Source organism: Gobio gobio (assembly GCF_949357685.1).
Source record: "Gobio gobio genome assembly, chromosome: 15".
Lineage (NCBI taxonomy): Eukaryota > Metazoa > Chordata > Actinopteri > Cypriniformes > Gobionidae > Gobio > Gobio gobio.
Genome location: NC_137108.1, coordinates 38611497 through 38624152, shown reverse-complemented (window position 1 = coordinate 38624152; position 12656 = coordinate 38611497). Strand labels below are relative to the sequence as shown.

Here is a 12656-nt window from a genome sequence, read left to right as displayed (position 1 = left end):
TTTTTTTCAAACTCTTGGTGTAAATCCACCTCTGAGGAACCAGACTAGACATACGCTAAGCAGGGTGTGACAGGACATTACTGTTGACTGTTTTTTGCTGTCTCTCTCTTTCTGAGGCCACCCACAATAATCTCTAAACACACACACATGAACACACACCTACTGTTCTTTCTGAGTGAGCTCTCTGAACAACCTTAGATTCACTAGAATGAGCAAATGACAAGGTCATAAAACAAGAAATGTCTTGTTTAAAAAAAAAAAAAAGGCACTTACTGAAATTGAGGTGGGTAGTGTGGGAAATTCTGTTGGGTTTTACCCAGTAGCCATGAGGGATCCCAGAGACCACCCCTCTGACAGCATATCACAGAGTCAGCAATTTCTCTTTCTGACAGCGCTTTCCTGACAACAGTTTGTGTCGGTTTTTACTAATTCAAGTCTTTGTCTTGAAGGAGAGGTACATGATATGTTGTTCAAATAACAAAATTCTGTAGAGAGAGAGAGACGTATTAAAATATCAGCAAGATAATAGCAAGAACAGCCTAATGGCTATATAAACCATTACTTTAAAGGTGCAGTGTGTAGTATGTATGAGTATCTATTGACAGAAATGCAATATAATATACATAACTATGTTTTCAGTGGAGTATAAAGACCTTACTTAATGTACCGTTATGTTTTTATTACCTTAGAATGAGCCATTTCTATCTACAAACACCGCGGGTCCCCTTACAGTGAAATCACCATTTTGCACCACCATTTTTCTACGGTAGCCCTAAACGGACAAACTTCTCTACAGAGCACTAGTCCTTCTCTGCTCTCTCTGACGACAATATTTAAAATTTGGACTGCAGTACCCATTTCAACCACTAGCTGTCATTCTTATATACAGCACCTTTAAGTAATGACGCGGCGGTCCGAGTAAATGTGTAGTCAGTACTTGAATGTTGATTCAAGCCGATCTGATGGATTCATGAGTTCATTCAGTTGATTCATCAGAAGGATTCAAACTGGTAATTCTGTGTGTTCATATTCCCACCAACAAACTAATTTGTTGAATTTTTGAACTTTTATTTTGAATATCTTTGACGTGGCATGAGCGCATCACCATTCTTCTCAAACTTTGCGTGACCGTGGCCCGCAGTCTGATGGGGTTCATATGCACTAATTTATCGTCTGCGGTTAATATGATCACAGCGAATAACACACTTCCTTAACATGAAACATGAAATTTTTCCCTGGACCAATTTAAACCCCATTAACCCCCTTAGAAATAAAAGTTTTGGATCTTTGCAGCACTTTAAAGGGATAGAGTCATCATTTACTCACTCTCCTGTAGGCCCATTCTTCCTTCCAGAAGATATGAGGAATGTTGGTAACCAAACAGATTTGGTGACCACTGACTTCCATTGTATAAAAAAAACCCCAGGCATTTCTCAAAATATCTTCTTTTGTGTTCCAACGAAATAAGTAATACAGGTTTGAAACGAGTAAATGATGACGGAAGTTTCATTTTATCTGTGAATTATCCCCTTAACTTCCTTTTGTTTTTCTATTTTACTATATGGTTCCTAAGAAAAAATTCTTAAGGTTACAGGCTCTTTAGCACATAAGTGCAAGTTATCATTTGTTAACAGAGAAAAGTGAAAGCTGTGTTCTTTAAAAGAGGTTTTCTGAAGAACCACAGAACTTTAAAAGGTTCTCTTATGGCACCAGGCTACAATAACTGTTCAGATTCTTTATATTCAAACCAAAGATTTATTCACAAAGCATATGATCTAATGAGCCTATTGTAGGAGCGTCAGGTTACCATATCAGAAAGAGAAATACAGGAGAAGAGAGATGGGTGGGGCACGCATCAACATGTTTTCCCTTCTGTTGTCTGACCGTCTTTCAAATAAAAACATGTTTTTCGAAGTTCAATTGGTTTTGCCCCGCCATCCACACCACTTACCATTCATGTGTGAACGTATGCAAGAAATTGATTGTGATGGACCGCACTTCCTGCTCTTGTTTCGCCTGACTGCCAGCCAGCAACCCCAATTTGGACTGCTGGATGAGCTTCAGCTAGACCTAGTAACTTCGAGAACTACCATAACCACCTTCAACTATGGATGTCCTGATCCATCACAGGTCTTCACACATATTAATATCTTAATTACAAATGTGCAAATGATGATGCCACACATGTTTAGGCAGGCCGTGGCACCGAGAGTGTTTGACAGCTAAAATCGCTGGAGATTTCTCTCCGCTCTGCGCCCACCATTCCCCTCCCCTTCCACTGTTTATTGCCTTGGGCTTTTGAAGTTAAGGGCACTGTGTAAATTATTCATTTTCCTGTGTGAAGCGTACCTCTCAGCCAGGCCAGCTTCAACAAGCCGATGTAGGAGCGGCACTGTTTGTTGTTTGTTCAGTTTTGTGCGTGCATGTGTGTGTCTGTAGGGGCGGCTTTAAGCTCTTGTGTGTTCATTTTATCGGCGAGTGCTCAACTACCGATATCCCTCAGCTCTGAGACCGTCAGCTTTAACATAAACGACCAACGGGCAGATGAACACGAGCTATCCAGGTGAGGTCCTCCAAGTGTGTGCTCCGAATGTTTCCAGAGCACTGTGGCAGAATAACAAGGGCACTGTTCTGGCAGGTCGAGAAGGAGCAGATTGAGAAGGTCATGTGGGTTTTGATATAGCCTGCTAGAGATAACTATCACGCTGACAAATGACGTACGACCAGACAACATTTCCCAAACATCAGTGAGCAACATTGTTTCTGAGATGAGATGCGCAACAGCACTAGGCGAGCTATAAAGCTGTAAAAACAGTGAGTGGGGGCTGGAAGTGGTCAAAACCCATATCGCAGATGGTAGAAACTAACTCAGCACACTCTGGCACACAACAGTGTGTCGGCGCTCTAAGCATTCAGAATATTCTAGGAGTCTGACAGACATATTTTTATATTTGTAGCATGTCTGGCTGAGAGAGCACCTGTCTGCTCTTCCGATTGGATACCAATGAGTTTGCTGGTGCTCTTGAATTCTAAATATGCTTGCTGTGATTGCCAACACTGAAAATGACAGTTTGGATTCTGTTTCTTGACACATCTTGATGGTCCTTTCCTTTGTAGAGTTGATAAATGTTCAAGGAATGCATTGGGTTCAATAGAATTTAAGATAGGCCTAACCCAGAAAAGTATTTCGACATGTCAGTTTGTAAAAATCCCATTGGCAGTCAAGCACTTTCAATGGAAGTCTATGGGATCAACATTACAATTCACACCATTTCCAAAGTAAAGCTACAATAGTTTAATGTACAAAGAGCATTTTTTTTAATTATTGAATCAAATGGAAATTCTCTGAGAATTCGGGCCAGCCCAAAATAGCAACAGTGTCTCAACCAAAGGTGTTAGTCTGGGCTAGGGATACCGGTTTTGTCTGACCAATGAAGAATGGGGAGAGTTCAGGAAACCTGTTTGAAAAAAAGTCCTTCGTTTAGCAATCTGCACAAATGGCATAGAAATTACACCATCTTCACATTTCAGCATTGATTTGTTCCAAAACCCAGTGAGGTGGATTTTAAGGCATCTTAGGCTAATCGTGCTGCTTCCCAAGATATCTCACATGGATCCTTCGCAAAGAAGGCAATCCCAGAATGCAGTGAGATGGTGGATGAGGCGAGACAAATGTATAACAAATTAAATTAAAATGTATATTTCAGTACATTTTGCATTGCTCAATAGAATGCTGCACAGTTAGCTTAGCAACATGCTAGTATCATTGAACAGTGAGTCATGAACACTGAATCCTCTTTTAATATGGTATAAGTAATCAGATTTGAAAGTAGACCATGTAAAACATTTGAATGATTAAGGACAAGGTGGGTGTTTGCTCACAGTTAAACTCCCATTTGAATATATTCATTGAAATAAGACCGTATGGCATCAAGATAGCACAGCCTGAGTAAAACCACTGGGTTTTTTTGGGGAGGGTATATTACTGAACACTCTAGCACATTATCAAAGCACAAGAGTTTTTCAGATATGATGCAATTCAGTCTGACTAAAATCTGGACCGGTTGTAATCACGCAGATAGCACACTGAAACTCCCAAATGTTACTATAGCATGTTGGTACAACTAGTATGATAGAGAGGGGGTTTCCACACTACAAACTACAGAGGGATTTGTAAATCACATGACTGTTATTCGAACTGTATTCGTGTATAGTAGTGTGCACACATATTGACTTTGACTGAGGGATTTGGTCAACGTGTTGCACCCTGAAAGGCGCCTTCCTGTTTTTTTGATAATGTGGTAAGATTTACAGTATGTGACATCCCCTCGGCTTTATATGTGCACCCATGTCTGTCAGTGAAAACAGCCACAACACAAGCACTTTCACTCTGTGCTGTGGTACTCAGAAATAGTGTAATTCTCGACAACTGTTGCTTTAATTCTGATTTGCTATATCAGAACTTTACTGACTAAATATGACGTTCAAATGGTTGAAACAAAACATTGTATATTTTATATTAAAACTCTTTAAGACCGTGAAGACTGTCTTTCTAAAGACTTACCAGTTGGAGATGGTCTATGTTCAGCCAGAATGCTTCAAAAAAAAAAAAAAAGGTTGTTCTGCCCTCATGTGGCTGATAAAGGTAGTGAGCCAGTATCATACATGACATTTTCCACAAATACAGTACAAAACACTTTTAATACTCTTTTTGAACAAACTTAAAAAAAAAAAAGGTATAAGGTTCTACTAAAGCCACTTTTCTACTTTCCAATGGGTTAAGCTATACATTTTATGTTATGTAGCCTATATAAATGCCATAGAATAGATTTCTACAGTCTCCCACAAATTATAATATACATATGTACTTCATAGAAACTAACCACACAACATTACTCTGAGAGCTGAGGCAAAAAAAGACAAAAGACACAGAGGAAAAGCTCCGTATTTTTATTCGAAGCTTACGGAGTATAACGCTTGTCAACATATGCACTCTACCATATTGTATAAAAAGTACAAACAGGAAAGACAATGTAAACATCAACACAATATAAAATACAGGCAGTGTGTATAATAGCAGTAAAGGTGCAGTCACACTAGACTTCTTTTCATACGCATCTGAGCGCATGAATGCAAGAACATACTAAGAAGTCTTGTGCTTTGTTTTGACCTGACAATTGGTATAACAAAAACACATTTAACAAACGTACCTAAATGTCACAGATTGACCTTTTGGCTCAACGCAAAGCAAAGAATAGATACTTCAAAGCTGTATTGCCTGCAGTGTTCCTGCAAAGTGGAGTAGATAATATAACATTTTTTATGTATTTTTATTGGTCATTTACAATTGATTCAAACAGGTGACCGTATTTGTTCTCAAGTAATTTGTCATGCACAAAGTCTAGTGTGACCGCTTCTTAATTCCTAAATGTGCTGTGTATAAAGTATGGAGGTTCAGTAAAGGTCTCTGAGGTGTCAGTCCGGAGGAATCCCTTGCGTGATGGGGGAGATCTAGTGTTTATATGGAGTTAATTGGAGTCTTGTATAAAAAAAGGCATACAAAACACCCTTATTGTAGGGTGAAATATACAATTAAATGTATGTCATAAAAATCGAGGCCTAAAAACGGCCAGTATACTGTCCACTTCACTGCTTCAGTCAAGTTCAAACACGTGAAATGTTCTGGAACGGAACAAATAATGAGTGTAATTTGAGAATAACCGTTAGGATAACCGTCATAAAACAGTGCTATAATTAATAACAGAATGCATTTTAACCAGGAGAAAGGGAGTATCGAACAAAAGGGAAGGAAAAGAGATGGGCGCAGCTAGAAAGCTTGCCGACACCTGCTACAGTACTGGGGGGCGTAACTATCCCAGCATGCCGTGCATCTTGAAATGTGCTTGGAAGGGGTAAAGAGAAATTCGAGTGCCATTAAGGTCAACGACCCTGTTTCAGTCTGTCAATGTGGAAGGTGAGTTTAAGTGCGGGACCCAACTTCAGCCCCATATATTTCATCATGACGTCACTGCGGAGCAGGAGGAGGGCTTTGCCATCAATTTCCTGTAACAGAAGAGCATCACCCCAGCCAAGATAATGTTTAGCATTTTATTGCACCAACAATAAGGCAGAATATTATGTGTAAAAGGATATCAGACACAAAATCTACAATAAAAATGTTACGTATTGCCAAAATGACACTCAGAACTTTGTCAGAGGCTAAGATTCATCGTAAAATGAACATATCGGCCATCGATGAGCATGCTTGTCAAACAACACAAGACTGTGTCCCTTCAACGGATTCAATCTTTTACGATCTCTGAAATGTTTTGGATGGTGAAATCACTGAAAGCTTGAGACTGCAATTCAAATGTCTAAAAAGGGCATCATTGGAGGTAAAAACACAAACTAAACACAAGAGACAGACAGAGTTTTTCAAATCAGACTTAAGGCCATTACATACTCCGCAAGAACAGAGAAAGAACTTCTCGCTCCCAAGGCTGCGAGAACAAAATTATGTAATTTTGTTCTTGGAGCCCTGGTTTGGGAGTTCTCGCAGCTTGTTCTCGAAAACATCATCTGAGCAGAACTTTTTTTCTTGTGGGTATCCAAGAACTATCAGAAATTTAAAGTGGGCGGGGTTAATGCGGAGAAACGGAAATGTTCGGCACCTGCTTTTCTCGTGAAGTATGGAATGTCCAGGCCAGAACTAACTTTGTTCTTGGCACTTCGAGAAAAAAAAACAAATTTCTTTGTTCTTGCGGAGTATGTACCAAGCTTTAAGATATTTAGACCTTTTTTGAGAACTGCGCCAAAAAATGTACTGTACAAAACAAACCCATAAAATCTGTAAATACTTAATTAAAAAGGCTGGGGTACACATTTAATGAGGACTTAATACTGCTTACCAGCAAAACAAGTTTAAAATACTTAGGACATGTTTTATATAATACATACTTACAGTGCCCTCCACTAAAATAGGCACCCTTGGTAAATATGAGGCTGTGAAAGGCAGGCTGTGCAAATAAATCTGCATTGTTAATCTTTCATTAAAAAAATGCACAAAATTTGAAACTTTCACTGAAGTAAAACAATTGAGTGTGTGTGTGTGTGTGTGTGTGTGTGTGTGTGTGTGTGTGGGGGGGGGGGGGGGGGGGTCTCATTATGAAATAAATGTTCTGATTCCCAGCTCCATGTTGGTGCATCACGTCTTCAGTTCACCACACTCATTTTCTATAGGCTCCAGGTCAGGGAACTGGGACGTCCATGGCAGAAGCTTAATTTTGTGCTCAGTGACACATTTTTGTGTTGATTTTAAAGTTTGTTTTGGATCATTGTTCTGATGGAAGATCCAACCACGGCACATTATAAGATTTCTAGCATAAGCCGTCAGGTTTCGATTATTTATCTGTTGGTATTTGCTAGAGTCCATGATACCATGTATCTGAAGATAGGCCCACAACATTAAAGATCTATTAGAATATTTAACCGTTTTATCCCTGTCTGCACCAAACCCATCTGGTGGGTTTGCTGCCAAAAAGCTATTTTTTTAGTTTCACCTGACCATACAACCAGGTCCCTGTTGAAGTTCCAGTCGTGTCTGACAAATGAATATTCTGGAGTTTGTTTTTATATGAGCGAGGAGGATTTTCTGGAAACCCTCCAAAACAACTTATACTGTTTGATATTTATTAGGCTTTCTGACCCCAAGACTCAACTAATCTCTGCAATTCTCCAGCTGTGATCCTTGGAGAGTCTTTGGCCACTCATACTCTCCTCGCCGCGCATTAGGACGATATAGACACACGTCCTCTTCCAGGCAGAATCGTAACATCTTTAGTTGATTGGAACTTCTTAATTATTGACCCTGATGGTGGAAATGGGGATTTTCAATGCTTTAGCTATTTTATCACAGGCACTTTCTATTTTGTGAAGCTCAACAGTCTTTTGCTGCACATCATAACTATATTCTTTGGTTTTACTCATTGTGATGAATGATTAACTGAATTGGGCCTTTTTGTTTCCTCATATTTATACTCCTGTGGAACAGGAAGTCATGACTGGACAATTTCATGCTCCTAGTCACCCTGGTGTGCTAAAAACATAAATAGGAATAGGAAAATACTTCAGAGATCTTTAAAAAATAAGTTTTAATGGTGACAATAATTGTGGCCAACATGCATTAACCTCTTTAAATTCCGACGTCCCGCCCACGGGACATTGAAGTGTTTCAGAAATTAAACTTATTGACCGAGAAAATTCAAAAAATAAAAATAAACATGTTACATATCTCTGGAAAGCTGAGATTCTCGTGATTCGAACGATGTAAACCATTTTAGGATACAATCAACACAGCGGGTACAATCTGTGTCTTTGTCAGACCACCAACAGCCAAACAAACAAACATAAACTGGAAGAAACTCACCCTTGAAGCCTTCTGTTAGTTCACTGATCCATTACATTACAACAAAAATGGTTTTGTTGCACTCTCAAGGGTCCATACAATCCAATTCAGCGAATTATTTAGTCCATAACATATTTATATATCAATAAGCATCCATGGAATGTAGTAGTAGCATTTCAAGTTAGCCGACAGAGCTATCACAACTTCGATGCATTCTATGGTCTAGTTTCGTTTCACATGTAAACACGAAGAAAAATGTGAAGTCAAAATGGCCGCTGACCCCTGAACTTTTGATAGACAGGTCATTTGAGCCAATCGATTCATGATAGAGGTGTCACCAAGGTATCAATAGCCAAGGAGTGCCTATCAGAGCCATGGTACCTCCCTCTCTTTGATTGACAGTAAATCGATCCAGTTGAAATGTATGATGGAAATGATTGGCTTTTTTGATAGCCAATAGATTTCTTTAAAGAAAAACATGCAGCTTTAGTGGGACGAATCATTTGGTCATGCGTGAAGCTCGTGCGCAAAGCACCATAGTGATTCATGCGCCCTGTGCGCCCTGCGCGTAAAGTTAGTATTGAGCTAGATCACGAGTGGAAGACAACAGGTGAAGGCAAAGATGGCAAAGAGAACAAGAAAAACACACTTCTTACTTGAAGAAGTTATTGAAAAGTGCACTCGCCGTGATAGTGATGAGTCGGAGGATGCCATTTCTGATGAAGAGAGCGAATGTCCATAGCAGAGGAGATATTTTTGGATGGTGGAGACGTCACTCTCGACAAGTAAGTTTTTTATAATATTATACAACTTATTTTACTATATATACTGAGTTATGTGTTTGTTTTTAGGTGTACTTGTCAGCTTATGTCGTGTGTTAGGTCGAGTGTGTGTGTGTGTGTGTGTGTGTGTGTGTTTTGACATGTAGCTGCAAACTTGTTGTGTGCGCTTGTGCATGATTTTTTATTTTTGTGGGCTCAAGCACCGGTGTGTGTGTGTGTTTGTTTGTGCGCTCGTGCAGTAATGTTTGTTTATGTGGGCTCAAGCACAGGTGTGTGTGTGTGTCGTGTGTGTGTGTGTGTGTGTGTGTGTGTGTGTGTGTTTGTGCGCTCGTGCGCTTGTTCAGGAATGTTTATGTGGGCTCAAGTACAGGTGTGTGTGTGTGTCGTGTGTGTGTTTGTGCGCTTGTGCAGGAATGTTTATGTGGGCTCAAGCACAGGTGTGTGTGTGTGTGTGTGTGTGTGTGTGTGTGTGTGTGCACTCATGAATGGTATAAGCCTGGTTGTTTGTGTGCATGTGTTTCTGTTTATATGCGTGTGGATACAGAAACAATGTAAATGTTTTGCAAATCACTTATTTCTTTATTTTTTTTATATCACAGACCATCATCTGAAAATGAATCCGATGAAGTCTGGGAGCCAGTCAGTAAAAAACAAATTACTGAGGGACAGAAGGACAGCACCTCATCAGAAGAGGAGCCCCATTCCCCACCTTCAAAGAGAGGTTCTGCCACCAAAACTCCAAGAGGCAGAGCACGGGGGAGGGTTATCTGTTGTAGAGCACCCATAGTTTTTTTTTTGAGTAGATGTGCCACTGGTAGATATATTTTCTTTGATTCTAAAAAATATAATTTGTAAATAGTTTGAAATGCATATAAATACATGTGTGTGTGTATATATATTTATTTATTTTATAGTGTGAGTTCTAAAATTAAAGTGTTTTAATGCATAGCAGTTTTTTTGTCTCTTTATTTGTAGAAAGTTTGGTTTCAAGAATTGGAAAAAAACCCACTATAATGTGTTTATACTTCAGTAACTATGTATCAGCAATTACTGACAGTGAATCTGGATAAGGTATATAATAGCTCTAATTGTAACCTTTCATTAGAGCCCAAAATTATGACTGTAGAGTAAAGCATTCAAGAATAGCAGCATGTTATGTGTCTGTGGTTACAAAGGGTCATTTGGAGTCTCCAAGTGGCCTTTTTTGGGGAGCGCCTAGACATAAACTTAGATAAACATGTGTAAAACACTCATTATCCAAGGTATTGTTATCAAATTTTAAACTGGGTTTGGTAAGGCTTCATGCTGTGATCCCATTGTGTTTTCCAGCTAATACCTCCCAGCTGGAGTTATCTGCAGTCATGTTGTTACAAAAAAAAATGTAGGCGGAAATTTTTTACCCCTTTTTCAGTGTGTTCAAAGTTCTATTACTCAATAACAGTAAGACTTATAGTGATTCTGACAGTTCAGGAAGAAACCTCAAAGTGTCCCCTTTCAAAAGAGACCAAAACCATGCATATACTCCAAATGGTTCAAGAACAGCAAGCAATTTAATTTGGGGAGGCCTTTTTAAGGCGTTGTTGGCAAAATTTGCACGACTGGGAAAAGGTTAAAGAGAAAAACATTTATTTCATAATATGAGTTTCCCCCCACTTTTAATTTTTTACTTCAATGAAAGGTTAGAATCTTGTGAATTATTTGAATGAAAGGTCAAAAGGATAAACAATGGAGATTTATTTTCACAGCCTTCTTTGCTCATAATTACCAAGGGTGCCAATATTAGTGGAGGGCACTGTATATCAATACATAGGAATTAAAGGTTGACTTATACTGGAATTTGCTCATACGATAATAAACCCAAAGAATTCACGATGTTTTACTACAATACTCTTTTCTTTATAATGTTGTAATATGATAGTCCCAATCATAGTTAATGTCAATGTGTCGGTAAACTTAAGTGCTTTATTACCGTGTTAATTAACTTAACCAAACGCTTCCTATATGAGATAAATAAGATTTATACATACACACAATAAACATAATATTACAACTTACAATCGCACAAAAGGCTGCAAATGCACAAGCAAACTTGACTGTGCTAGTCATGAAGGTGTAAGTTTGTTGTGGATGCCCTTATCCTGTAACAACACGCTAAAACACTGGTACGCATAGAATTCACAACATTCTTTTACCGTATTGTTCTCATTATAATTTTATGTAGCCTATATGCCAGACTTGCGCTCCACATGTTGCACTTAACTGTATTTTCCTTTTCGAGGTGACTGCAATCATATTCAAGCTATTCAAAACCATCATGGCAAACAGCACGCATCCGAAGTGTCTCAGCTGAAGGAAATAATCCATTATTTACCAGCTTTAATAAAGAGGCCAAATTTTATTATCGGACCGATAACTATAACATTAAAAATGAACATATATCGGCCTGTAACGATATGGTGGCTGATATATAGAGATGCACTGATTGATCGGCCAGGGATCGGAATTGGCCGATTTTCTGCATGATCGGCCTGATCGGTGATCGACCGATCAGTCTCACGTGTCTCCAATTTTGAGCCGATCCGTCTACATGCGGCTGTGAGCGCGGCCGCGACGTTGACGTCAGAGCCACACTCGCAATCACAGCCGCATGCAAACACTAGAAGACACTAATTATGCCATTTGTAAAACTTGTAAGGTTAAAATAAACTGCGGGGAACCACCAGGAAAGCGCACAACACGACAAACCTAATTAGACACTTAAAACTCCATCACCCCTCGGAACATGCCCAGTTTGAAAAAGGTAATGTTAGCAAAGGTAAAACGGCTAAAGCTGGCCAGCCACAGGTCTGCAGCCTCTCCTATCTTTCCTTGGTATAAGCAGCGAAAAGACCAACGCAATTACAAAGAAATTATGGACTTCATGGCGCTGGATGACCTGCCGAATGCATAAACCGTCACTTCATGAGAATTTACCGTTTCATTTGAGAGAACTGTCATATCATGAACACTCAAGGGCAACGGCAACCCGTCTTCACAGCAACCCGTCAAAATAAGAGTTTGGTTTAAAAAAAATTTAATTGACAGAATATATTAGGCTACTTTTGAAATTTAGGATTTTGATGACCTGTAATTTGTTACCCGCAGGGACCCTATATTCTTCACTTACATGTTTGCGGAAGAGGTCTGCGTGTGGTCCAAGCTGAGGGTCGATGTCTCTGATGAACTGCATGACGTCCTCCACCGTCCACAGGTTGGGGTCCTGTCCACTGGGTCGCGGGCTTTCTCTCGCGCTCAGAAAGCGTTCAGAACCTGGGCAGCAGTCAAATCAGACAATCAGTGAAAAATCAAGATCTTCTGAGTCCATCATTTGTTTATGGTGGGGTCCTTACAGTGAATATTCTTCTATATTACATTTTCCTCACAAATAAATAGGTTCATTACATGAACAACACAGCAGTTTTGAGTAAAAC

The 12656-nt window shown here is 39.4% G+C and overlaps 1 protein-coding gene across 5 annotated transcripts in view; it reads right to left on the bottom strand.

Annotated features, from left to right (window-relative positions):
* Positions 1-4684: 4684 nt before the first annotated feature.
* Positions 4685-12656, bottom strand: part of LOC307139033 (polycomb protein SCMH1) — a 32611-nt gene continuing 24639 nt past the window's right edge. For all 5 annotated transcript variants that reach the window (XM_079837809.1, XM_079837810.1, XM_079837811.1 and 2 more), the window contains 2 exons: positions 12353-12495; positions 4685-6063 (listed from right to left, as the gene is read on the bottom strand). In XM_079837809.1, coding sequence (XP_079693935.1) covers positions 5941-6063; positions 12353-12495 — 266 coding nt within the window. In that variant the 3' untranslated portion in view covers positions 4685-5940. The remainder of the gene's footprint in view (positions 6064-12352; positions 12496-12656) is intronic.